Consider the following 15,263-nt stretch of genomic DNA (forward strand, 5'->3'; position numbering starts at 1 on the left):
CAAGTCCAACCTTTTCATTTTACACATGAGGAAACCGAAGCCCAGAGAGATTAGAGACCTGCCCGGAGTCAGAGAACTAGTGAGAGACAGGGCTGGCTTTCAAAGGAGATATATGCGTTTTCCCTACTGATAAAGACAGGAGTGGAAGACACAGCCCCTACTCCAAGGACATGACCATGACACCGGGGAGTCTTGAGGTACCCGTAAAACAACTGCTCCAGCTCGGCAGGCAGAGTTCCTGAGGGCTGCTTCCACAGTGGTAGCTTTCATCCTGGGCTTTGACACTCTAGGAACCTGGTGGCATGCTGACCCACCGCCCCTTCCGCCTTTACTAGAGCCTGGCAGCCCCTCAGCCCTTCCCTGGGCTCCTTCCCCTCCCTGCCTCCCCGGGTCCAGCCAAAGCACTCAGCTGGGCAGGACCCTCTCAGGAACAACAGCCCATCTGATAAGGTCACTCACACTGAGGACTGGGAGATTCATTTGAGGGGGCTCCAAAGTATTTGCATATTAAAACAAAAGCCCGGGGACAAGTCAATGCTGAACAAAAAGAAAGGAGTCAAGAGGCAGTTGTCTGCAGAAGGAAGGGTACTGCGGGTTGTCCGGGGGAACACCTGACACAAAATTCACCACAGAAAATCCGGCCCACCGCCTCTTTCTGTAGAAATCTGTGGTCCTTGTGCTTCCTGCGCCTAGGACTGGAGCAGGGGCAGCTAGGGGCCAATCAAGTCGTTTCCCAAATCTTTTATCTTCTAGGATCAGATGTGCCAACAATCCTGGCCGAGAAGCTTCCAGCTCCTCTGACCATCAACTGGAAGAGATTCTAGCCACAGGGGAATGCTGGCAGGGGGTGAAGGGGAGTGCTGGGACCTCATGGACCTGAGCTGGTTTAATGGAAATATGGACACACAAGGCCAGGAGTCAAGGCCAGGAGTCAAGCCCTGGAGCCAACACGGTCCAGTTGACCTTAAACGCATGAAGATGCAAAAGACATCCACACGCACCCCTGGCAGAGAGTCCCTATGCCCTTCCGGGGTTCCCTGCACCTTCAATCACATGGTTTCCAGTCTGCGAGGCCATTAAGCTCCCTACCTCTGCCAACAGCGAGCTGAGGATGTACAAGGATTGGCCCCACAGATGAGGGACCTTCCCCATAGGAACTCGGTCTACCGTGTGAGGATTCTTGTACTCTTCATCTACCTGGAAAGAGAGACAAATCCAAAGTCAGAAAGTCAGAGGATAAAATGGCCACAATACCTGACCCTGGGAAGTGCACTGAGGATTTATGAAATGGTACTCATCCTCCAGGCCAATTCTGTGCAGGCGCCAGGAGGTTGGGGAGCAAGCCCCTTCCTCAGGGCCGCAAGGCTATAAAGCAGCAGAGGTGGAAGTCAAATTGCGGCCTGGTTCTGGACAAACGCTCTTCCTACAGGCACACGCAAGGCCACCAGCACCGGATGCCTGGCCTGCCTGCTTCGTGCATGGCTCTGGCCATGGAAACTGTCATGGCTCATGCTTACATTTGGCTGCATGATGGGTGAAATGATGGAAAACATCAGCCTCCAGCTGTGGTGGTGCATCGCTGGAGCCATCCCTAGGGGTTTATAAACTGTGCGCCTAATGCAAGAGAATCGCCAGAAGGTGGCACTATTTGCCGAGGAAAAACACTTGGACCTACTAACCTGCAACCCCCCCTTCAGGGCCTCAAAAAGCTGAACCCACTGGGGGGCTTCCGTCTCAGTAAAATAAACGTTGGTGTTCTTTCTGGAGGACAGGGCTGGCTGCACATTGTAAGCTAGTCTGCAACTTTCTCTCTTCTAAACTCCATGCTGGACTTAGACATTTAAGTCATCACATCACTGGTTGGGGGTAATGTCAGTGACCACTTGTTTTCTTCCAGAAAACATAAGTCAACCAAAGGAAATAGGAACCATCCTTCTCCCAAGGGGAACATCACACCATGAGGGGACTCATCTTCTGCTTGCAGATTAATCAATGATGTTATTAACATATTTAGTTAAATTTTAAATTTTTTCAATAGTGGTAAACATTTAAGAAAAACTTAAGTGCATGAACTGAACAGAATTAAATGTCATTAGTGATCAGATAATCCAATAGGATAATAGTGTGGAAGGAGATTCTCCAAAATGTCATAATCTTTGAGTGGTAGAATTAGAGATAACGTTTTCTTCTTTCTACAGAATCCTAGATGTTTTGTAGTGTACAGAATTACTTGTGTGATAATCAGGTAGTATGTTAAAACTACTTGAAATGTAAGTCGTGTTAAGAAAGACTGAAAAGTTGGGCATGGTGGCGCATGCCTGTAATCCCAGCACTTCGGGAGGCTGAGGTGGGCAGATCACCTGAGGCCAGGAGTTGGAGACCAGCCTAGCCAACATGGCGAAACCCCATCTCTACTAAAAATACAAAAATTAGTCAGGCATGGTGGTGAATGCCTATAATCCCAGCTACTCAGGAGGCTGACGCAGGAGAATCACTTGAACCTGGAAGGCAGAGGTTGCAGTGAGCCGAGATTGCGCCAATGCACTTCAGCCTGGGTGACAGAGTAAGACTGTCTCAAAAAAAAAAAAAAAAAGAATGCAGATATCTGGAATGAGAAATATTCAATAGAGAGCAGACAAGGTGTCCAGTTTACAAGACAGCCTGGTTTTGCACTCCTCCCACCCATGAGCCACCTCCTGCCCTGCATGGAGGTGTCCCTCTCCGCCTCTCTGCACACTGGTCCTTCCGAACTGCCCACAGGTCCTCAAAGGTGCCATGCTTTTGCTGCCGCCTCTGCTGTGGCTGCCCTCCATCTCATGGACCAGCCTTTCTGGCCCCCGCTAACCTGCAAGCTCACAGGGACAGAGCTGGTGCTGTGGCCACCCTTGTGCCCTAGTAGCTAGTCTGGTGCCTGGCATGGAGCGGCTGCTCAATCCATGTTTGCGGGGACACTTTCACTGGTCTCCAGCTGTCCACGGAGGGCCTTGTGGTGCCCTACGCAAGCACATCCGGCTGAGGAAATGAGTGGGGCTCACATCCAAGCTGCATGCCACCCTGGCCCAGGGCTGCGGCTACCCTGAGGCCCTTTATCTAATTTGCACACAGATGCCACATGGGCCTGTGGTGGCCCTGTGTCCAGAAATCCTTCCCAGTGGTCTCTACATGTTATTGATGTGACTAATGAACCTTCCCAGCTGTCAACCGGAAGGAGCCAATACAAAATGCAATCAGTGTCAAAGAGTGTGCAAAATCGGTGCCTAGCACACCAGCGTGAACATGCTGAGGACACTGTAATGACAAGCAGAAACCCAAAGGTCAGTGTGGAGTTTAGAAGAGAGAAAGTCACAGAGTAATTTTTTCTTTTTTTTTTTTTTTTTTTTTTTTTTTTTTTTTTTTTTTTTTTTTTTTTTTTTTTTTTTGAGACTGAGTCTGGCTCTGTCGCCCAGGCTGGAGTGCAGTGGCCGGATCTCAGCTCACTGCAAGCTCCGCCTCCCGGGTTTACGCCATTCTCCTGCCTCAGCCTCCCGAGTAGCTGGGACTACAGGCGCCCGCCACCTCGCCCGGCTAGTTTTTTGTATTTTTTAGTAGAGACGGGGTTTCACCGTGTTAGCCAGGATGGTCTCGATCTCCTGACCTTGTGATCCGCCCGTCTCAGCCTCCCAAAGTGCTGGGATTACAGGCTTGAGCCACCGTGCCCGGCTCAGAGTAATTTTTTCAATGTGTAGTCAGCACTGTTCATCAGCAAGAAAGAAAAGGGTAGCTTTTAACACTTGGCATTTACCAGAGTCAGTAAAACGTCCCTCTAGTATAACTGGACAGCTCTTCTCTACCACAGAAGAAGTAAAACCACCCTGAAGGCATTTATTTTCCCTTGCTCTGCTTCCAGGTTCCAAATGACTTCTCATTACCAATTCTGTTTTCCCCAATGCCTCAGTACTGGGAAAGGAGCGACCTGAATGGGGATATGAACATGTGGCTGCTGGAAGGTACCAGCCCCCACTGCCAGCCCCGTGCCAACCCACACACTGCAGTATGTGTACTAAAAGGAATACATTTATTTGCAGGGGATCTAGGCTGAGGACACTTAGAGGGAACACAGCCCTAGCAGGCTCCGTAGACTGATCTGCAGAGTGAGAGAAGACTAGTTCCTCTCCAAAGTCTGGCCCTTAACCCTGGAACAAAATCGGTCCTGAGAGAGCTTGGATGATGTGGACCGTTGGTTCATGTTGGGATGAGAAGTCATCAACATTCCGGAGCTCAGGGCTAAGGGTCCAGGCTGGTGGGGCTTGGTGAGCCCACCTGGAGCAAGCAGCCACCTCAAGGGACCCAGTGAACCAGATGGGCTGATATAAATGCAAAAAACTGAATGCTTCTGGCAATGGCACATTCTACTTCTCATGGAAACTCCTTCCTTTGATTTTCTACTTGGTTTAACTGGTTCAGTGATCTAACACATAATAGTTCCTTTTAGATGGAAATATGGCCCAAAGTGATACGCGGTGGTACCTATTTTGCCGTAAGGATCAAGTATCAGATTCCTTTAAAATGTATTTTCTATGGAAAAATAAAGAAGCCCACTATACTATTGCTTTCAGAAGCCTAGTGAGAGCATCCATTGTGTAGATACTTCCATTACACAGAAATGGATCACCCATTAGGAGGCAGTGTGGGGTGGGGGCAAGGCCCTGAACCTGGGGTCTGGCCCCAGGGCGGAGCCCAGTGCTGTGTGAGCTCTGACAGGTTCCACAGCCTCTCCGAGCTGAGGCAGACACTTTAAAAGGCCATGCCAGTCCTGTGGCCATGTGTGTGGGGGCCTGATTCAACCACAGAACACCTAAACCCAAGTCGTTGTATGCCAGGCCTCTGCTGGCTTATGACCTCCTCCAGGCCCTGGCAATTTTGGGGAAGACACGGCCCTCTGAAGGCCTTTTCATCCCACAAACACAATAATCAAGCCCTGAGGCACCAAAAGCATCCAAGGGACAGCCTGGAACCAAGAATTCTTCCCTTCTAACCATGAGATACTGACAGACAAATCTTCCTGCCAAGATAATAGGTCCATCATAACCCAATTTAGGAAACTTGATAGAATAAAACTATGTTTGGGCATTTTCTTGGAACTGGACTGTTTTTCTCTCCCTGATGTAGAATGGCTTCTAACTGATTCTCAAACTCTAGCTTGCAAACTGCTTGAATCAAAGGAAGAGATTCTCAATACCCCTGTACACCGGGCTTCGTCTGTGGAAGTGTGTAAGAACACAGTGTACAACAGGGGTTTACGCTCTTCAGAGAGCCTGTGTCAGGACTTGGGGGGAGGGACAGGTATCATTTGAAGGTCTTCAACTGCTGCCTCCCCGTGATACCCGTGATCAAGCATGTTCCACATATTTTTCCAAAGCCATGATTCCTTGAGATAGACTGGACACTACCTAAGGCTTTTTTTTTTTTTTTTTTTGAGATGGAGTCTTGTTCGGTAGCCCAGGCTGGAGTGCAGTGGTGTGATCTTGGCTCACTGCAACCTCCACTTCCTGGGTTCAAGTGATTCTCCTGCCTCAGCCTCCCAAGTAGCTGGGACCACAGGCATGTGCCACCATGCCTGGCTTTTTTTTTTCTTTTTTTTAGTAGGGATGGAGTTTCGCCATGTCAGCCAGGCTGGTCTCAAACTCCTGACCACAAGTAATCCACCCACCTCAGCCTCTCAAAGTGCTGGGATTACAGGCGTGAGCCACCGTGCCCAGCCTACCTAAGGCTTCTGAAACCACGTTTGGAGAAAAAGTATTCATTAGATCGAAAAAGGGGATAAAGAATACCAACAGGCCAAGCAGTGAGTCACTTATTTCTAGATAAGCAGTGCAAAGGGCCCCCTGCCACTGGGTTACCTTGTTAGGCGGGACAGCGTAGAGTTCCGGCACCAGGCGGATCCCATTCTTGCCTCTGATGAGTATTCCCTCCAGGGCCTCTCGGTACTCTTGGACCTGGAAAACAGCCCCATCATCCATGGCAGGAAGGAGGTCTGGTCATGAATGCTGTAACAGCAGTGCAACATAGAAAAAAAGCTCTCATGGCAACAGATTAGAGTTCAGACACAGGGCAAAGAAATGCACAAATACCCTCAGCTCCAGGAGTGCAGGAGGCCCACTTACAGTGTTAGGAGGAGCTAAACACGATCGGCTGTTCCTCTCAGGAGTGTGTCTAAGCTCAGCCCTGCCTGTCACGCTTCCAGAAAGAGAGACAGAGCACCCATCATGCAGTAGCTGTTTCTTCCCCAAAATTCCTCTAGTAGTCATATCTACACCGTGTGTCAGATGTCCTTCATGTTCTGTCTTTAATCCATCATGTAATTATTTCATTCTTAACCCCTCATATATTTAAATTTTGTCTCAGCAACTGGATTATAAACTTCTTGTGGGGGAAGCTGTATCTTAAGCAGTGTATCCCATTTCCATCTCTTGGTAAGTTTTCTACTTAAGAGGCATTCATGACTATTCAGCCATAAGAAAAGAATAACATTCTGTCATTTGCAGTAACATGGATGGAATTGGAGGTCATTGTGTTAAGTGAAATAGGCCAGGCACAGAAAGATGCTGCATGTTCTCACTCATGTGTGGGCACTAAAAAAGTTGACTCCATATTAAAAATGTCATTGGGCAACAAGTGTGAGAGACAGCAAAGGTGTAGTAGGGCAGTAGATTTCACGAGGCTTAATCAACAAGATGCTGAACACAGTCATTTTCCTCTCCTGAGTTTTCTTCCCCCCATCATTGTTAAGCCTATTCACAATTGAAATTCTAAGTCAATTCTTTTGAGATCTTTCAATTCTGGGATAAAATGACAGAAAACCTAAGATAATCACTGAAGCCTAAGAGAGAGCATCAACAGTGGGGAAATATTAACATTTCCAGCTGACTGCTGGTTCTGAAGCCCCCCAGCATTCCTGAGGAGAGCTTTCAAGAGCTAAAATGGATCTCTGATTGCGTATCCCCACCCCCACCAAACGTGATCAGAACCAGTTGAAAAAATGGCAAAGCATCTGTGATGTCAGTCATCCATGTAAGCTTCACAAGGCCAGGTCAGTTCTGTTCAACGAAGTATGCTCAGGGCTCAGCACAGAGCATGGTACCAAGTAGAAGCTAAAGAAGCAGGTCTTGAACAAATGAGTGTTGCATCAGCAAATGTTTACTAGGCACAGGGACTATACCCGTGAACTGGAGAGAGAGATGGCCTCTACCAGGGTCCTTTGACAGGTAAGTGGGAGATACAACATAGTGTGACCCATGCTGTTATAGTTGTGGGGCGCAGGGGCACTTGCCCCAGCTTTTAGGGTCAGAGAAAGCTTTCTGAAACAAGACACACTTACATTGAACCAAGGGAAGGGGGAGGGGCAATTGGGGAAGAAAAGAATGTCCTAGGCCTTTGAGAAGAGAGGAGGGCACATGGCCTGTTTGAAGGACTGAAAGGACTTCAGTGTGCTTGGATCACAGAACTCAAGAAAGCAGCACTAAGAAATGAGGCTAAAGGGGTGAAAGCAGGGATCAGATCATATGGAACCCCACAAAACACACGAAGTGGTTTTCAAGCAAGCTTTCAAGCAAGGAAGTAGCATAACCTAATTTGCCTTTTAATAAGATCACTCTGGCATGGGTGAGAAGAATGGAAACAGCAGGGAGCCAGGCCAGAGGTTGAGATTCAAGTTAGGAGGCTGTTACATGAAGTAAGATGTTATCCAAGAGCACCCCAAACTAGGGTTAAAGACAGCAAACCACTGGCTGATCTGGAAAGAACAACAGCAACAGCAAAACCTGTCTGTGATGGACTGTTCTTGCTAGACCCCGGTGAACCATGCCTCCTAGTACTCATGCCCTTGTCTAGTCCCCTCCTGCTTGAATATGGGATGGCCCTACCAACAGAATGTGATGAAAGTGACATTTTGTCAGTTCCGGGCCTAACACTTAAGGAAGCTTGGCAGCTTCTGCTTTTGTGTTCTGGGGGGGAAAACAACCAACATGTAAAACTAATGGCCCAGAGACTACAATATTGTGAGAAGCCCAAGGTAGCCATGTGGAGGAGAACCAAGGCCTCAGCCAACAGCACAGCTGAGCTCCCAGCATCAGCTGCTAGCCAGCATCAATTGTCCATGTGAGTGAGGCCATCTTGGAAATAGATTCTCCACTTCCATGGAACCATCCCAGCTGACAGCAGGTAAAGCAGACACAACCTGTCCCTGCTGGGTTCTGCCCAAATTGCAGAATCATGAGCAAATAAATAAAATAGCTGTTGCTTTAATTCACTCAGTTTTGGGAAAGTTTGCTGAGTGGGAACAGATAACTGAAACAGTGACCTAAATTCTTGCACAACCCTATGTTCTAATAATAATCAGTATACCGGTGAAATGAAAATAATTATCAACATAACATCCAGCATTTTCTCACCTGAACAGCATCACCACTGAAGACTCCATCTATTATAAAATATGTCCAAAACACAGGCCACTCACATTCAATGTTTTCAAAGAGCTTGAGTTCAGCGGGATCATAATGCAGTCGATTAGGGTCCTAGAATCAAATAAGTCAAACTTTTAAAACGTAATGTCAGAGTACATACATAATACCATCGTGCCTCACTGGGTTTCCCATGCTTGTCTGATTTTTACAGCTTTGAGGTTGGCATGAGTAGGATTTTACTATAATGAGATGCTGTTTTTGGCAGTTTGCCATGGTAACATTTCAGAAACATACACAAGACTCCTTGGTAGTTTATTATATTAAAGCTTCCTATATCTCTAACAAAGAAATAGCAATATGTCTACCACCAAGTTTGGCAGATGATCTGATTTATATCATTATATTAGTCACTGTGGCAAAGAAACCCAAGGAGGAGGCCACAGTTGGTCTTTAAGAAAAATGTGTGAGCCACAGAACCAGTTGTCCTTGTCTACAAGCTGGTTTTATTTATTTTTAAAATTTTAAAGAAATTTTTATTTTTTTGAGACAAGGTCTCACTCTGTCACCCAGGCTGTAGTACAATGGTGTGATCTCTGCTCATTGAAGCCTTGACCTCCTGGGCTCAAGTGATCCTACCACCTCAGCCTCCTGAGGTGCTGGGACCACAGGTACATGCCATCACGCCTGTCTCACTAATTTTGTTTATTTTATTTTTTTGTAGAGACAAGGTCTCACTATGTTGCCCAGAATGGTCTCGAACTCCTGGGCTCAAGCAATCCTCCCTCCTCAGCCTCCCCAAGTGTTGCGATTACAGGCCACTGTACCTGGCCTATAAGCTGGTTTTAAATGACCAGCTCACTGTCCCTACTGAAGATACTATTCTATTGCCTGGCTCCAGGCTTGCTGACTCCAAAATTAATACTTCCCTTTCCAATATTCCAACATATAATTATAATCAATACAGGGAGAACACAGTGGCAATTTAGAGATGAAACAGTTGAGGAAGGATAAGAAACAATATTTAAATACAACCTCTCTTGGAGTTTTATAACCATCTCGAAGGAAGCGACAGCATCCATAACGCCCCTAATAAGAGAAAGTGCATTCGATGAGCTCAGAGGAATTTTTTTGCTGTTTTAATTCAAGTCAGCCCTGCACCCTCTTTCCCATGAATCTTTTAGTAGTGAATTTTATACTAACTGTTCTTTGCTGTCAGTACAGTTATTAATATATTTAAGTAATAAGCAAAATCAATTCAGGTTTGATTGGTACTTGGAAGGGAACGCCAAAACATTCCATTGGAGTATCAGGGCTGCAAGAGTAATTACCAAGAGTTCAGTGAACAACCACGCCTTCATTCTGATTTACTGTGTTACACAGAGACCTAAAAGGACCCTATTTAGAAAAGCCACCAAGGCAGATACTTGGATTGGTTTGCTCCTACCTGCAAGATTGGAAAGCTAAAAGGACATTCCCCAGGCTCCTGGAAGTTAGGCTTTGGCTGCAGAGGAGGCTCTAAGGTCAGATGCACCTCCACAAAGGTTAGCAGAAACGGAGGGGGGTGGCTTCCTATGCTTAGGACTGTCGCTGCTGGTTTTGGGCTGCAGGCTCCAGGGTTCTGTCCCAGCTTCCTGGATGCTAAGAAAGGAGGGCAGGCGTAGCAGTCTCTTAATCTGAACCCCCTAATCCATAAATCGCAGCTTTGGGAGTCCATTCTCCAGTTCTGTAAGTATGTGGAAGCTGCTACAGCAGATGTGGCTCTCGCAAGGGTACTGGAAGCAACTATGTCCCTAGCCCTAGCGACCAGCACTGCACTGTCCTGGGAGTCATCCCAGGAGGCTCAGCCTAGAACCCGCTCTTCTTGTAAACACTTCATTCCCTGCATTCATTCCCTTCCTACTTCAACTACGTAAAGGGGTTCCCTTTTTCCCACTGAACCCTGACTGAGACAGCTGCTTTCTTTTGGGAATATGATTGGAGACATAGGGACTCCAAAGGACAAAAGCATTTTTCATGGAACCTAAATAGGACAATCAACCTGCAGATTTCAGCTTAGGGAAACTTACATTGTTTGATAATTTTACCGACAGTTTCAACTGGCTGGAGTATTTAATATTCTCAGTTTAGTGTATCATGGTTACTGCATTTCACCTCAAAACAGGGATTTTTTTAACCTGAAGGTAACTTTGGGATTGGCAAGTCCACTGAAATTGTGTGTAAAGTTTGAGGATATTGGGACATATGCATTTCTTTTTCTGGCAGTGACTCTACACACTGTCTGTGACCTCTAAAGGGTTAAGCAGCTCTGCCTTAGAAGTATGGTACTGGTACAAACTGGGGTTCAAAGGTGCCTGCTTGAGTGCCAGTTCTGCTACTCAAGGAGAGAACCAAGCCACTAAATCAGTCGGAGACTTTGTTTTCTTGCCTGTAGACTCAGCTTTGAACACTTTATGCATCTGCTTAGCTAAATCAAGCAATTAACCTCATGGGGAACTGAGGCATGGGTGAGCTGCTCCACGCGCATCACACAGGACAGAAGGGCACCAGCATGGCTAATACTTACCTGGAGCTTAGAAATAATTTCATTTTTGGTCACATTTACGAGGTTTACATCTTCCACTGCAAAGGCCGGGAAGGAAATAATGGAAAGAAGTCCAGCATCAATTTCTTTAGATGTCGATGCTCTTGGCAGCATGGAGAACAGAATAGACTGAATGAAAAACAAAGAGGTGGTTTAATCTGGAGATGCACTAATAGGCGCAGTATCTAGGGACCATGCGCTCAGCCCCAAGGGAACATTCAAATACGGTTGCCAATTTTGAGTAAAGCTTTGTCCTACCAACATGGCCCCTGCTGGCCAACCCTGTATACCCAGCCAATGATTCCTATTCCTCAGGCGAGAAGTCAGGGCTTGGGGAGAGCATGGTACCGTCTGGAGCCCGTGCTGCAAACTGCTTGTCTCCCTTCCTTCCGTGCAGTGATGACTTTGCCAGACCTTTAGGACATGTAGGGGAGGAACTATAGAGCCACCTGTGTCAGTAGGCTAAGGTGTCTTGGCTATGAAGACAGAGACCAGAAAAGAACACATACACGTGGCCAGCTTGGAGAAATGTCTGGCTTCTGTGGAATGTGAACAGCTGGACTGGGTGACCCAGAAACCACTTAAAGGAGGAGTCAAATCCAGAAGATCTCATGAATACTCAGACAAAATGGTAAACCACAGAAGTAGTTTAGTCCTAGAATCTTTCTAGGGTTACTTAGAGGCACTATAATATGGCCTCAATTATAAGTAAGTGGCTGGATTAGGTGCCGGAAACTTGGAAAGGAGTTGAAATTATCAGGAAAAGTTTGGGAAAGGAAGGTGTTAACACTGAGATCTAACATGTACAGACATGGGGCTAGACCCCTGCAAACACAAGCTCATTGAATCTTTCACATGAAGAAGTATCGGGGAAACCCCACCCCCGATATTTATCGTGGCTTCTTTTCTATTTCCTAGGCGTCTTGGCTGGTTTGAGAAATAAAGGGAAAGAGTACAAGAGAGAGAAATTTTAAAGCTGGGTGTCCGCGGGAGACATCACACGTTGGCAGGTTCGGTGATGCTCCCTAGCCGTAAAACCAGCAAGTTTTTATTAGTGATTTTCAAAAGGGGAGGGAGTGCACGAATAGGGTGTGGGTCACAGAGATCACATGCTTCACAAGGTAAAAGAATATCACAAAGCAAGTGGAGGCAGGGCGAGATCACAGGACCACAGGATGGGGCGAAATTAAAATTGCTAATGAGTTTCAGGTAGACATTATCATTGATAACATCTTATCAGGAAACAGGGTTTGAGAGCAGACAACCTGTCTGACCACAATTTATTAGGCGGGAATTTCCTCATCCTAATAAGCCTGGGAGCGCTACAGGAGACAGGGGCTTATTTCATCCCTTTGGCTTCCACCATAAAAGATAGACACCTCCAAGGGGGCCGTTCATAGACCTACCCTCAGGGCGCATTCTCTTTCTCGGGGATGTTCCTTGCTGAGAAAAAGAATTCAGCGATATTTCTCCTATTTGCATTTGAAAGAAGAGAAATATGGCTCTGTTCCATCCGGCTCACCGGCGGCCAGTTCAAGGTTACCTCCCTTGTTCCCTGAACATCACTGTTATCCTGTTCTTTTTTCAAGATGCCCAGATTTTGTATTGTTCAAATATACATGCTCTCCAAACAATTTGTGCAGTTAACGCAATCATCACAGGGTCTTGAGGCGACATATATCCCCTCCTCAGCTCACAAAGAAGATGACAGGATTCAGAGATTAAAGTAAAGACAGGCATAGGAAATCACAAGGGTATTGGTTGGGAAAGTGATAAGTGTCCATGAAATCTTCACAATTTATGTTTAGAGATTGCAGTAAAGATAGGTGTAAGAAATTATAAAAGTATTAATTTTGGGAACTAATAAATGTCCATGAAATCTTCACAATTTATGTTCTTCTGCCGCGGCTTCAGCCGGTCCCTCTGTTCGGGGTCCCTGACTTCCCGCAACAAAGAAGGACTTAGGGTACCATGTCCAATTCACACCTGAGGACCTTGAGACTTCGAGCAGCTAGTAAGTGACAGAACTAGGAATCTAACTCAGGCCCAGCTGGCTGCAAAGCTCACGCATTTCCACTGGATTACACATCTATTAAGATGCACACCACGTCCAGGCACAGTGGCTCATGCCTGCAACCCCAGAGCTTTGGGAGGCTGAGGTGGAAAGATCACTTGAGGCCAGGAGTTGGAGAACAGCCTGGGCAACAGAGCGAGACCCTGTCCTTACAAAAAAATTAGAAAAAAAATTAGCTGGATGTGGGTGACACATGCCTGTAGTCCCAGCTACTTGGGAAGCTAAGGCAGGAGGACTGCTTGAGCCCAGTAGTTTGAGGTTATAGGGAGCTATGATTGCACCACTGCACTCCAGCCTAGGCGATAGAATAAGACCTCCTCTTAAAAAAAAAAAAAAAAAAAAAAAAAAAAGATTATACCCCAAGAAATACCAGGACTACCTAAAGGGAAAAAATTGAGTGAGCTGGAAGATAGGGTCAAGATGGGTGGAACCCTTCAGCTTCAGAATAAAGGTTTCTTTTCTATAGCCAACTGAGCCCAGGGCCCTGTTCTGTAACTCACTCTTCCCTAGGGTTTCTCTGCCTGGAAACACAAACTTCTACCAAAAGCTCTCCATTCACAAGTCTTTATGTATCTGACCCTCTTTAGCCCTAGCAGCATACTTGGCACACAGTGGGCTCCGACTAAATAAGAGTGTGCTGAGGGCCTAGCAATTGATGACTTGCACTCTGCTCAATAGAATCCCCCAATCTGTATTAAATCACTCCTTTCTCTGACCTGTATTTCAGAGGTTGTACTAATTTCCCATCTCATTTCTTCTCCACTTCCTATTCCACTCATCCCCACCCCCCCACCCCCAAGTGAACTAGCTCATCATTCAATTTGGGGGCACTGTGAAATAAACCTGAAAGAAAACCACCAATGTGCTCAAAACACATAAAACATTTGCCTCTTGCAAAACAAGGCTGCTTGGATTGCTGATTCCATCTCTACAGCATCATGGTGTCTTACACTTTTCTGGTTTACAAAGTGCTTAGACAGACTAAGTTGACTGATTCTTACAACTACCTTGTGAGGCCAGAGGAGAGGGTCCCAGGATGCCCATTTTATGGGTGAGAAAACTGAAGCTCAAAGAAGCAAAGTATCACCAAGCCAGCAAGGTGGGGAATCTGCACTGCATCCCAGGCCTTCCATGCCCGGACTCTCCTTCCCTGCTCTCTGAAATGCAAGAGGCTATTACCTGGCAGTGCTCAACCTCATCCGGCAGAACATGAATCACTGACTTGCGTCCTCCATGGGCTCCAAAAAGGTCCAGTTCATCAATTGCCTCAAGAGCTGCCTACAAACACAGGTATGAGTTACTTTTTCTTTCTAATAAACATACACTCCAGTATCTGGCACTCCTTTTTCATTAAGCAATCTAGTATACATGTTTTCCCAAAGGTAACGAAACACATTTTAAAAATCCAGCTAAACTCCTGTAGTCACGTTCTAGTCTTTTTTTTTTTTTTTTTTTAGAGACAGGGTCTTTACATTTTGCCAGGGCTGGTCTTAAACTCCTGGACTCAGGTGATCCTCCCATCTCAGCCTCCCAAAGTGCTGGGATCACAGGCGTCAGCCACCGTGCCTGGCCCTATTCTTATTTTCAGTGGATCAGAGCTCTCCTGTACATTGCTGCTTATTATGGAAACAAGAAAGAGAAAACAGAAAAACATTTTCCAAAGTGAAGTTAGTGTTCTACCAAAAAATGAATTAACAAGTTCATAACGTTGTGTGTGTGTGTGCACTAAATTCATGGTCGTCTTTTCTCTCACGTTTTAACAGTTAACTTCAAACATCTGGCACTTCAGAAAGTTAATTCTTTTAGTAATAAGTACATTTTCTGTTTACTTCAACAGAGCATAATTTTTGTTGCTTTAAAAATTATAGCCCTGGAGGCTCTACTCTGTCCAAAAAATACACTTCATTCTGGAGGAGGGAGGGAGGCACACTATATGTCTATGGCAAGAGAAGCAAACTGTGGCCCACAGATTGAATCTGCCCCACAGGTGTGTTTTGTTTGGCTTGAAGAGTATTTTAAATGAGTTTGAATTGAAGTACCTTCAGGGAAAGTTTCCTAATGTCCCCAATACCTCCTCTGACCCCCATCTTGCTGTCTGGCTAGTTTCACTTCGTATTGTTATTTGACTGACCTTGCAGACTTTTGAACTTGTGAGTCCGACCTACAA

The 15,263-nt window shown here is 46.1% G+C and overlaps 1 protein-coding gene across 9 annotated transcripts in view; it reads right to left on the bottom strand.

Moving 5' to 3' along the window:
• Positions 1–15,263, bottom strand: part of PHKA2 (phosphorylase kinase regulatory subunit alpha 2) — a 91,332-nt gene that overhangs the window by 36,530 nt on the left and 39,539 nt on the right. For 8 of the 9 annotated variants that reach the window (XR_012429813.1, XR_012429811.1, XR_012429812.1 and 5 more), the window contains 6 exons: positions 14,276–14,374; positions 11,005–11,151; positions 9,474–9,527; positions 8,430–8,552; positions 5,880–5,975; positions 1,090–1,197 (listed from right to left, as the gene is read on the bottom strand). Coding sequence is in view for 5 of the 9 variants with exons in the window: in XM_005593095.4 (XP_005593152.1) it covers positions 1,090–1,197; positions 5,880–5,975; positions 8,430–8,552; positions 9,474–9,527; positions 11,005–11,151; positions 14,276–14,374 (627 nt within the window). In the remaining 4 variants the exon portion in view is untranslated. Of the gene's footprint in view, positions 1–1,089; positions 1,198–5,879; positions 6,027–8,429; positions 8,553–9,473; positions 9,528–11,004; positions 11,152–14,275; positions 14,375–15,263 lie in introns of those variants that run through there. The other variant, XM_074028984.1, reaches the window with a different exon arrangement.

This window comes from Macaca fascicularis, chromosome X, assembly GCF_037993035.2.
Source record: "Macaca fascicularis isolate 582-1 chromosome X, T2T-MFA8v1.1".
NCBI lineage: Eukaryota > Metazoa > Chordata > Mammalia > Primates > Cercopithecidae > Macaca > Macaca fascicularis.